The sequence below is a fragment of the Dipodomys spectabilis genome, unplaced genomic scaffold, assembly GCF_019054845.1.
Source record: "Dipodomys spectabilis isolate Male_0828 unplaced genomic scaffold, ASM1905484v1 ptg000006l, whole genome shotgun sequence".
NCBI lineage: Eukaryota > Metazoa > Chordata > Mammalia > Rodentia > Heteromyidae > Dipodomys > Dipodomys spectabilis.
The window spans coordinates 20,823,528-20,836,202 of NW_024870683.1; the positions used below are offsets into that span (position 1 = coordinate 20,823,528).

At 36.9% G+C, this 12,675-nt stretch overlaps 1 protein-coding gene across 5 annotated transcripts in view; it reads right to left on the reverse strand.

The window, feature by feature from the left end:
• The window catches only part of Ptbp3 (polypyrimidine tract binding protein 3), a 93,010-nt gene that overhangs the window by 15,645 nt on the left and 64,690 nt on the right, over positions 1 to 12,675 (reverse strand). For all 5 annotated transcript variants that reach the window (XM_042697695.1, XM_042697690.1, XM_042697687.1 and 2 more), the window contains 2 exons: positions 9,975 to 10,085; positions 8,647 to 8,821 (listed from right to left, as the gene is read on the reverse strand). In XM_042697695.1, coding sequence (XP_042553629.1) covers positions 8,647 to 8,821; positions 9,975 to 10,085 — 286 coding nt within the window. The remainder of the gene's footprint in view (positions 1 to 8,646; positions 8,822 to 9,974; positions 10,086 to 12,675) is intronic.

Sequence of the window (12,675 nt, forward strand, 5' to 3'; positions counted from 1 at the left end):
GGAGACAGAGAGGGTGGATAAGGATGAAAATGGTTGTAGTTTATTTGCACATATGAAAATACAACAATGAAACCTATTGGAATTGCTTTAAGAAGGGGGAGTGAGCCAGGCACTGGTAGCTCACACCTATAATCCTAGCTACTCATAAGGTTGAGATCTGGAGGATCTTTAGCAACTGAAAGCTAGCCTAGGCAAAAAGTCCACAAGATTCTCTCTCCAAAATAAACAGCAAAAACCCAGGCTGGAAATGAGGCTCAAATAGTAGAGCACCAGCTAATAAGCCAGCAGGCCAAATTCATATGAGGCCCTGGAAGGAGTGGGAAGGGTGGAGAAAAAGGAAAAAGAAAAAAAAAACTGGAATAAGAGGAGTGATAGAAGGTGAGAGAGTGACCAGGATACATTATATACATGTGTAGAGATGTCACAATGAAACTCCTCATGTACAATATATGCGTATGATAATAAAAATATCAAAGGGAGGACTTTGGTTTGTTAATAATATGGAAATGGCGTATTTATTGGCATAAGTATATAGGCTCTATTTTACATAGGAGATGAAAGGACATGTAATTTCTGTCTCTCTGTAAAAGGGAATTATTTAATGTAACTTGTTAAATATGTAGCTGTGATTTATTAATAGCTCAACAAAACACTGGCACAAAAAGACTGCACATCTAACACTGGTACAGAGCATTAGCATTAGGAGAAGGTACCCCAAACAGAAAAATTGACAGAAAAACTGATAAAGAAAAATCTACTCAATAAATATACATGTATGTGTATAAATGTACACACATACAATGAAAACATATTATAAGTTAAACATTCTTGTGCTGAAGAATTACTGAAAAAAAAAAGAGATAAAAACTTTAACCCTTAGGAAAAGTGTGGCAGAACACACCTGTCATCTCAGCACAGGTTGAGGCAAGAGGATCTCAACTTCAAGGCCTACATAGCAAGACCCTATTGCAAAAACAAAACCAAAAAAAAACCCAACAACAACATAAATTCTGTTCTCACTAAACTCACCTTATTTTGCTAAAGATCATTGGTAAAGGAAGACTTACTTAACAGTCTTCAAGACTAGAGTACTCACTACACAATCTAGTTCAACAAGGATACAGTAGAGTCTATCTTGTTAGCATTCACCTGTCCCTTTGATGTAACTGGCTAGTCATGTGACCTGAGTTGTTTTTCTAGGAGAAAAGCACACTGTTCTTTGCAAATCACACTGGGCTTGATTGTCACTATTCTAAACAGAATAAATGCAAAAATGAATATGGCACAAAAGCTTCAGGATGTTATTTATTTGTATCAGCTTTCTTATTCTCTATCACAAGAATGCTAAGCGTGACACCTTCAGCCTGAAACCTATACAGAAAAGACATGATGACAGATAACTTGCTAATAGTTGATGATGAGGAATGTGACAAAGAGAAATGCTTAATGGTATAAACTATTGTTTTGGGAGAGAGGAAAATAAAGCAGTTTGTAAATATAGCAAAGTGACTAATACATCCATATGGGGATGGCTATTCAGGCTAGGAGGGGAAGTAGAACATGAGCCAAAGTAGCATGTATGGATGTATTTATTTTAGTTCTGAGTTTGTATGTGTGTGTGAGAGGGAGATTTGCTTGAAAATAACAATCCTTCTGTCTCTACTTTATGAATACTAGAATAAACATGCCAGACAGATTTTAGAGAAAAGAAAACATTCTGAGATAACTAACATAAAACATTTAATAAAACAAAATAATTGCTAAACAAGTACTAAGGCTAAACTTAAAATGACTATTTCCAACTACAATATGATTAACAAGAATATGTTAAAATTTGACAAAACAATCTTTTATAAAGTTTTATCAATCTACATTCCGAAAGGAGCAGACACAAAATCATTTTAGCGAAGTAACCTGTTAGACAATGCCTAGTATATTTTAAGAAGAGTACTCACACTGAATCTCATAACTATGTACAATTATATGTGAAAAAGAATAATTTTAAACCAAATATAGGCTCACACTTGTAATCCTATCTATTCAGAAGGCAAGAAATCTGGAGGATTGCAGTCAAAGGCTACATGCTGCAAAAATGTTCTCAAGCTTCCATCTCAATCAATCAAAAGGCTGGATGTTGGTGACATGTACCTGTTAGTCTAACTACATGGGAAGCATAAATAGGAGGATTACAATCCAGGCCTCCTAAGATAAAGGCCAGACTGTATTCAAGTAAAGAGCTGGGATGTGGCTCAAGTAGCAGAGTACTTGTCTAGCAAAGCCATGAACTCAAAACTCAGTACATTAAAGAAATATTAAGTGTTTTAAAAAGTGGCATTAGATGTCTTTAATTTCTTTGGTACTTTTTTTTTTTTCACATATAGCAGATGAAGTAACACAATCTTACTGTAGAACATGTCCATTATATAAAGATTTAAAAAAAAAACCTAATTGCCTAAAAGTCAACAAGATCATAAAGATCAACCAGAACAAAAATCTTAACCCAGTGAAACTAAGCTTCTCTTTCTTCAATCTCATGAAGCATAAGGCAAGAGACAAATTGTAAATTAGCTCAAGGTAGTTAAGTTAAAAGGACAACTTCAGTATTCATGTTCCTTAGTAATGAGTATGCCTAATTTCTGTATATCCTAGATATTGACTTCTAACTATCACTTCTTACTAACTAGAGAAATAAGTGAGGAGCTAGGTCAGAGGAGTTATAGAAGATGTAGGATGTCTTGAGCCAGAAAGTACTCAAATGATGATGAGAGTATGTCAAAGCCAATGAGAGAGCATGTCAAAAACCACATAAGCCATATAAAAGGTCGCCCATTTTCAAATGGGAAAATTAAGAGCATAAAATGAAAATTGACAGTTAAGAATTATAACCCATAGAATAAAGTAAGAATCTATGAGTCTATACTAAGATATGAGGTCGGTGATGAAAAGAAAAAAAGTGTGCATGTGTACACAGATCACAAACTACTAGATATCCTGAGTGCTGGGTAAGCACTCTACCATAAAGTTATTTCCCCAGGGAGCTTCTATCCCTATTCTTTTAGTGCCACCCTGGCCCACATGGGGACTGAGGACCAAACTAAGGACCTTACAGTTGCTAGGCAAGTCCTCTTCCACTGAGTTAAATCCCCAACCCCCATCCCTATTCTTTTTAAAAAATTATTAAGGTGAGGTAGAGAGGGGTTACTGTTTGATAAGTCAGGTAATTGAGTACATTTCTTTTGGGCAATGTTACCCCTTCCTTTGAGCTCTCCCACTTTTTCCTTCTACTCTCATGAACAAGTTGTATACTTCATTTTGAACACAGTGTAGTATTACCACTGCTGTATTTGTGCCTCCATTTCTGTGCCCGCTGGACCACCATATCTATACTTTTAAAGTATTGCTATATTGCCCAAGCAGGCTCGGAACTTATGATCCTCTTGTTTCAACATCCCAAGTAGCTTATATTACCATACCCAGTAAAAAAAGTTTTATTATGCCAGCTAGTAAATGTACAAGAAACAGTTACCAAATTAACCATGGCAAGCAAGCATCACAAGTATTTGGCAATGGATGTAAACACTAGAAGGTGAAAAGAGATAAAGAATTGGATATTTGTACACTTTTAACCTACATATACTTAAAAGGGAAGAACAGTAATTTTACAGGGAAGATGTCTAGCAGAGTCTACCTTTAACAAGTCATCAAGAGTTAATACTACCAGAAATAGTAAAACCTGACATTGAGTATCTCAAATAATGGACTGAGAAAGGTATTGTTTCAGTGACACTTTTTTGCCAAAAAATAGAAACTCTGAGGGCTGTGGCTCAGTGGTAGAGTGCTTGCTTAGCATACATGAAGCCCTGGGTTCAATTCCTCAGCACTATATAAACAGAAAAAGCTGGAAGTGGCGCTGTGGGCTCAAGTGGTAGAGTGCTAGCCTTGAGAAAAAGAAGCTCAGGATCAGAGACCAGGCCTTGAGTTCACAAGCCCCAAGACTGGCAAAAAAAAAAAAACAGAGAGAGAGAGAAAGAAAGAAAGAGAGAGAGAGAGAAAGAAAGAGAGAGAGACAGAGATACTCTGATATGAAAATATGAGATTCCTGCCAGAGGATGTGGCTTACACCTATAATCCTAGCCACTTAAAAGGTAGCGATTAAAAGGACTGCTATTCAAGGACAGCCCAGGAAAGACTCCAATCTTAACCATTAACATGCTGGGCACGGTGTTTATGCTTGCCCTGGGCATGGTGTTTATACCTGCCATTGCCTATAGTTAGTGTAAATAGGAGGATTGTGGTCCAGACCAGCTTGAACATAAATGTGAGAATCTAATAAAAAATAAAGCAATGAAGGCTAGGGCCATGGCTCAAGTGGCACAGCAATTTCCTGGCAAATAAAAGTTCACCTCCAATATTGCCCCCCTCCAAAGAAAAAAAAATTTAAATGACATAACTGCACTGAAGGAAACACAAATTCTCCCTGAACTCTTTTTTTTTTTGGTCGTGGGATTTGAACTCTGGGCCTGGGTACTGTTCCTGAGCTCTTCAGTGCAAGGCACTAGTGCTCTACCACTTGAGCCACAGTGCCATTTCCAATTTTCTGGTGGTTAATTGGAGATAAGAATCTCATGGACTTTCTTGCCCAGGCTGGCTTTGAACCATGATCCTCAGATCTGGGCCTCCTGAGTAGCTAGGATTACAGGGGTGAGCCACCAGGGCCCAGCCTTCTTGAACTCTTCAAAAATGCAAATCATAAAACACTAAAAAGGTGGAAATGTTCCATCTGTATGTGAAGACTCTAGCAATACACAATAAATTAGTCTTTTACTAAAATAAATCTATCATGTTCACAAATGGAATTTTTTCCTGAAATGTTAGTGTTATATACTAAAAAAAATGTTAGCATAAATTGTCAGAGGGGTTTCATCCTGATTACAACTTGCATGTAGTGTACTTTAATCAAATTCACTTTTTATGTTACCATTTCTTAACCATTCTCTGTGTGCCCCTCCTTTTAAGTTTTTTACAATTGGTAAATTTCTTAAAATGTCTGTAAAATGGTAATAGTATTGTACAGATGTGAATTTTCCCATTAGGATTACTATACTGTGTTTAAGTCTGAATATGTTTGTTCTTTGTCAACACATGACTAAGTAAAGGGCACTATATCTGTAACTTATTCTCAAATGTTCTGAGATAAGGGAAATAAATCACAACACAAATGTCTACCAATAATAAAATACATAGATAATAATATACATTTGACTGAACTGAGAATGAAGAAGCCACAGCCCCAGTCAGTCACAAATACCTAATGAAAGATGTCACAAAAGAAAGAATATGGGGCTAGGAATTTGGCTTAGGGGTAGAGTGCTTGTCTAGTATGCATGAAGCCCTGGGTTTGATTCCTCAGTACCAGTAAAAAGAAAGCCAGAAGTGGGTTGTGGCTCAAATGGTAGAGAGCTAGCCTTGAGCACAGAGAGGCTCAGGGACAGAACATAGGCCCTGAGTTCAAGCTCCAGGACCAGCGACCCCCATCCCCCCAAAAAAGTATGATGCTAGTTTGTAAAGATCTCAATATGGGGTGGGGGAGGGGGGCGGCAGAGTTTAGGACTATGTAAATGGATTTTCTTAAAAGGCAAAACAGGAAAAAAAAAAAAGAAAGAAAGAAAATGCCAGGCACTGATGGCTTATGCCTATAATCCTAGTTACTCAGGAGGTTGAGAGCTAAGGATTGTGGTTCAAAGCCAGCCAGGGTAGGAAAGTCCATGAGACTCTTATCTCCAATTAACCACCAGAAAATCGGAAGTAGCACTGTGGCTCAAGTGGTAGAGCACTAGTACTGAGCTGAAAAGCTCAGAGACAGCTCCCAGGACCAGAGTTCAAGTCCCACAACACACACATACACCAAGAAAAAAAGGAAAGAAAGAAAGAAACAAAGAAAGAAAGAAATAATCAAATCTGTGGTTGTAGCTATCTTGGGGCAAGGAGAACAAGAAAATAATCCATGAGGGAAGTACAAGAAGTGCTTCCTTAATATGAATATTTTATTTATCAATCTAAGTGGTAGTGATACAATTATATACAATATATTTACCACTCAGAAGTATTCTATAGGCATAAAACATATTACCGAAAATAGGGACAGAATTCTTGACTCAGAATTAAAACTTCAGAACTACTGTTAATGAAGAAAGAGTAGTCAGTGACATATGAAGAGAGTAGAGTATGATATTTCAGAAGGCAGGAGTAACAAGGAGGGGTAATCCTAGCTACTCAGGAGGCTGAGATCTGAGGATCACGGTTCAAAGTCAGCCCGGCCAGGAAAGTCCATGAGACTCTTATCTCCAATAAACCACCAGAAAATCAGAAGTGGTGCTGTGGCTCAAGCAGTAGAGCACTGGCCTTGGGCTGAAGAGCACAGGGACAGTGCCCAAGCCCAGAGTTCAAACCCCACGAATGACCCCCCCAAAAAAAGTAACAAGGAGGGGAAGGGTAAACTGTATCAAACATTAGGAAGAGGTACATTAGAATAAAAACTACTTTATTACGTTTTGGTGCTGGTCCTGGGGCTTGAACTCAGGCATTGGGCACTGTCCCTGGGATTTTTTTGCTCAAAGCTAGCATTGTATCACTTGAGCTACTTTCCTAGTGGGGCTGGCTTTGAACCTTGATCCTCAGATATCAGCCTTGTGAATTGCTAGGATTACAGGTATGAGTCACTGGCACCCAGCAGAAGAAACTTTCATACAATATGTAAAATATTTTTCTCTGATGAATTATTAATCTTAGGATGCAGACACTAGTTTGTAATGGTGAAGAATTTGTTAATAACATAATAAAAAGATGCGAACATCTGTTATTTTATATTCAGAAACCAAAATTCAACCAGGTGCTGTAGCTTACATCTGTAATCATAACTACCAAGAAAGGTGAGATCCAGAAGAAACTGTGTTGAGGCTAGTCCAGACAAAACATTCAAGAGACTCCACTGCAATCAATAGCTGTCAATAGCTATATGCTGGGATATGCCTATTATGCCAGCTGCAAAGGAGACTGATCAGGAGACCCAGGCCAGACTGGGCAAAAAAAGTCTCCAAGACCCCGTCTCAGCAGGAAAAAAGCTAGGTAGGGTGGCAAAAAGTATTAGTACGAAGATTATGGTTCAAGCTACATTATAAAAAATAACCAGAGCAAAAAGGGTTGGAGGAGTGGTTCAAGCAGCAGAGCACTTGCCTAGCAAGCATGAAGCCTTGAGTCTAAGCACCAGAAAAAAAAAAAGGATGTATGTGCAGACTTGAGTATAATGCCAATAGTACAGTATATGCCAAGTAAGTACAACTCCTTAATTCAAACCTCACTCTTACCTCTTCCTCCCAAAAAGGCAGTGCCAGTGGTATACACCTGGAAATCCTAGCTATTCAGGAGCCTGAGACTGCGAATCATAGTTTGAAGCCAGCCTGGGCAGACAAACCCTCAAGTCTCTTATTTCCAATTACTCAGCAAAAAGGCAGAAATGGAAGTATGGTTCAAGTGGTAGAGCACAAGCCACGAGCAATAAAAGCCAAGTTCAGGAACAAAGTCCAGAGTTCAAGTGCCAGTACCAGCACACATACACTAAATATAAATAAATACACATATATGTATATGTGTATTTATTTAGCTTTTGGAATAAATTGTGCATTTGATGGCTAAATTTGGGCAAATTTGAATTTGCTCCAATGTCTATAATTCGTTATACAAATGGTAATGACAAAATCATTTGGCTGGTCCTACAATTCAGGTAAATAAATATTGAAATATTAAAAAAGCTTTTAGAGTTCCAAACAATTTTCAGAAAAATTTGGAAAACCAATTCATTATCTTATACTTCTTTAATTTTCTTAGCCATAAAGGACTAAATACTACTTAGTAAGCAATATTTTACTGTGTTATTTCAGAATTGAAAAGAAACACCGAAGGGTATTAATATTTAATACTTTATCCAAATAATAAGCTACACTTTTGAAAGCTTGAAACAAAAAAGTTGCACATATTAACCTAATGATAGATCCAGACTGGGTCATCATTGCTGTTTCCTTTATATAAAAGCTTGCCTTATTCACTCACTTTCTAAACAAGTGCTCTACCATTTGAACCACATTACTAGTCCTTATTTTTGTTTAGTTTTTTAAGATAGTGTTTAGCTTTTGCCCAAGTGGCCCTGGACCACGGTCCAACCACCTCTGCCTCCCAAATAGTTGATGTTACAAGTATGCTAGTACACACTTGTATAATTCTATACTGTTAATTTAGGCCACTGACTTTAAACTTCACTATTTAAAAACTAAGACATTTTTCAAGAGAATTGTATTGACTACAAGTAAACATATTTAAGTCAAGATTAATAGTTAAGATGATTAAATTGACCCAAGTAGTTATGTAGCCTATGAGTAATATGAATATATTGTGTAAGAAAATAAATTTGAAATTCAATTTCAGATATTTATGTGACCTGTCAACTAACTTCTTAATATTATGGGCACATTTTGTTCCATGATTCTTATTCTCCTTTACAAATTCTGAGACATTCAAAAGGGGCTCACGTAAGATTAATAAGATATATAATTCTGGAAAACTTGCTTTGTGATTGAAAAAGGAACTACTCACCAAAAGCAGCAGCCATAGGAGGTTCAAGAGATGGCTGACCATCACCAGTAGGAAGGTCTAAGCGAGTGAAGTCTCTGCTTTTATCATTATTATATTTCACATTAAGGCTGGTGAGCTTGGAGAAGTCAATACGCAGAGTGCAGCATGCATTATAGATATTCTGGCCATCCAGCGCCTAAAGCATGTGAGAAAGGAATTGATGTTTGGCAAGATAACACTAATAAATCAAGTGGCAATTAGGTATAAAGCTAGGGAGCACTAGACTAAAAGCCAAAGATTGAGATTTATTTTTACATCTATCACTGACCCTACGAATCTATGTAAGAAAAGAAAAAGCTTTTAAATCAGTTTATGTATAAAATAAAAAACATCTATTTTACCTGTGCCAGGATCAAATGAGGGAAGAAATGAAAAAGCTCAGAAAATTACTATATAGTATTACAGAAACACTAACTACTATTGTGGTTATTTTGTCTATGACGAATGTTTATAGGCAGGTAGAGGAAAGAGTAAATATTAAAGCTATATTCTGGAGAACCAGAAGCCTATCTTTGAGCAGAAGTTAGAATTGATACAGAGATCAATATAAGATGGAATGAGTACATATCTCAAGATTAAATGTGTCATAAAAAAAGTTTTGTACTTATCAAAAGGCCAACTATTTGTATGTTAAAAAAGACAATATAAAGCAGGGTTCTAGTAGCTCATGCCACTAGCTATTCAGAAGGGTAAGATCTCAGGATCAAGGTTTGAAGCCAGCCAGGGCAGAAATGTTAGTAAGACTCATTTAACCACCAAAAACCTGAAAGCAGAGATGGGGTTCAATTGGTAGAGCACTAGATGGGAGAAAACAAACAAAAAACAACAGCAAGAGACTCTGAGTTTCTGAGTTCAAGCTACAGTTCTGTCACAAAAAATAAATTAAAAACAAAACAAGAGAAGATTTAATATCACCAATTTAGAGCTCAATGGAATAAAGACTGAGTATGATCAATTTCTGGCTAAATACAACATTAGTAAATAAAAAGATAATCTACTTTGTCAGATTACATCAGGAGTAATGGTGCTTGACTTATAAACAGTAGTAAGTCTTGGAGATCTAAGAGGTGATAGATTTGGAAATATTTCCTATGAAGAAAGTAATAGTTTTTACTTTAGGAAAAAAGAACATAGGGAACCGTACAGTTCAAAATAGTTAAACTGTTAAGCAATGTTTAAAATAAAATGATAGTAAACTGTAGCAAGACAGAAGACTTAATGGCATCATCCTTCATGTATCACAAGGTAAGTGATTAACCAGTGAAAATTTTAAAAAAATATATAATTACCATTTTGGCATAATGTGCATTCACTGGGTCAGCATACTGAAGCAAGGCTTGAAACTGATTATTCTTTGTAAAGGTGATAATCTTCAAAACTGTGCCAAATTTAGAAAATATCTGGAAAGAAATTCATAGTAGGTTAAATCTGGAAATATTAAACTGATATTATTTTTATAAATAACTTGAGTATGCATTCCATTTTCTTTTTTTTGAGAGTCTTGAAGGTTCTTAAGGTCTTGACTTGAGGTCTTCTTGCCTCAGTCTCTCAAGTCCTAGAATTATCTGTGTGTGGGCTCCATTTTTTTGTACATTTTTTATTGTAAAAATACTGTGCAGAGGGGTTAGTTACATGAGCAAGGTAATGAGTACATTTCCTATCAAGCATTGTTGCCTCTTCCTCTGTTTCCCCCCCTACCATCCCTTCCCTCCCACTTCCACAACTACACCCCACCCCCAAAGTTGTATAGGCTACATTTTTTTTTTTTTTTTTTTGGTCAGCCATGGGGCTTGAACTCTGGGCCTGGGCGATGTCCCTCAGCTCTTCAGCTCAAGGCGAGCGCTCTACCACTTGAGCTACAGCGCCACTTCTGGTTTTCTGGTGGTTTATTGGAGATAGGAGTCTCACGGTCTCTCCTGCCCGGGCTGGCTTTGAACCGCGATCCTCAGATCTCAGCCTCCTAAGTAGCTAGGATTATAGGCGTGAGCCACCAGTGCCTGGCTTAGGCTCCATTTTTTAAATGAAGCAATCTTCTCTGTTAAAACTATCGGTGCTAAAATGATTTAAAGTCTAAAATGTTAATGTTTCAAAGGTCATTCAGCATGTACTGTTACAGGACCTGACACAAGAAAGGACTCAAACTTATCCTGCTTTATACAAGTATAAATGGTACAATACTATAATAGGAGGCTACTGAGGGAATTGATAGTGTAAGATAATGGTGTTACAAAGCACATAATTGGATGTGGGAGAACCAAATGGTGTAACTATTTCATTCTGTGAATTAGCTCTACTTCCAGATAGTTTTTATAAGACAAACAACAGGGTAAGTAGAATAATATGTTCAAACAGAGCACTATTCAACAAATATTCACAGGACTCTGTTCTGAGCACTAGGAAATCAGCAGTGAACAAAACAAAACTCTCTACCTTTATGAAAAAAAAGTAAATAAGCAATATCCTATCTGGTCATATAAAAGTTCTATGATAAAAATAAAAGAGTAAGATTGACCTGGAATGCAAGTGAGAATAGTACAAAAGTGATCAAGGAAGGACTTTTTGAAATGTCTTCTGATAAGAATCAGAGAAAAATCTTCCTGGCATAGCCCTAGTTAACTTTGTTAAACTTTGTTCCACAAAAACTCAGAACTGGGTTGGTAGTATCTCATTCTGAAAGACTAGGTAGCATTCTGAAAACAGTAATACATTGTTTTCCTCTGTTATTGTATTTTGATTTGGATATTAATATGCTAGAAACTTGACCTTCTGCTAAGAATTAAAGATTAGGAATTTCCAATGCTGATAAGATATATGCCAATGTCTCTAAGGCAATTGATCTTCCTTTTTAAACAAGTAGAAAGAATACTCACGTTAACTATCCTAAAACACAGGCAACAACAACAACAAAAAAAAACCAGTCTACCTCAAAATCTTGTGCAACAAAAGACAGCTGTCAACAGAGTAAAAAGGCAACCCACAAAATGGGGTATAAAATGTGCAACTTACATGTCTGAAAAGGCCATGGTGTTAAAAAATATTAACAAGAGTGTTAGGTAGGGAGGATAAAGAGAAAGAACGTGCATCTGTATTTAAGGTTCAGTCCCCAAGGTTCCTAAGAGTTTCCCCTTTGGTATGAGTTGGTTTTAATCTAATAGCCTTGAAGAGAGCTAAACAGGGAGAGCTAAAAGAACGAGAATCCTACTATAATAATTGCTACTGAGGAGTCTCATAATTAGTCTTCATTACCTAACAGACTCCATGATCTTTTGTGAGAGAAAATAAGGTACAGTTGCTGCTTGGGGGAAAGGATAAACAGAGTAAGACATGATTATGTGACATGGAATAAGCTCATCACATTTTTGTTGGGTAGTAACACTGTTGAGCAATAGGTATAAGAACATCTTTTATGAAAGGCAAATGCATCACAGTACAGATGGCAGTAATACCACTTTGTGAAATGAACAGAGTAAAGTGTCAGTTATAACTCAAGTTTTCTGATTTAAAGTCTCATGCTTTGGTTTTGAAGAATGTAAATAAATGTTGGATCCCTGTAGAGAGCAAACATGGCTGTGAACATCATTCCTTTCTTATTTTTTTTTTTCTTTGGTTGATTGTGGGGCTTGAACCCAAGAGTCTGGGTGTTCTCCCTGAGTGGATTTTGCTCAAGACTAGTGCTCTACCATCTTGAGCCATGTCACCACTCCCAATTTTCTGGTGGTTATAACTGGAGAAAATTTTCTCATGGACTTTCTTGCCTGGCTGGCTTTGAACCGTGATTCTCAGATCTCAGCCTCCTGAGTAGCTAGGATTAGAGGCGTGAGCCACCAGCACAGGGCTTTTCTTTTTTGCAGGGTGGTGGAGGAAAGAAAGACGCTATGCTTTTTTTTTTTTTTTCAATAGGGCTATTTCCGATTATAAGTTAGCTTGACGGCCTTTAAGATGTTCTTGATGGTTCTTTATATTTAAAGGTTTATTATTTTGTACAAATGT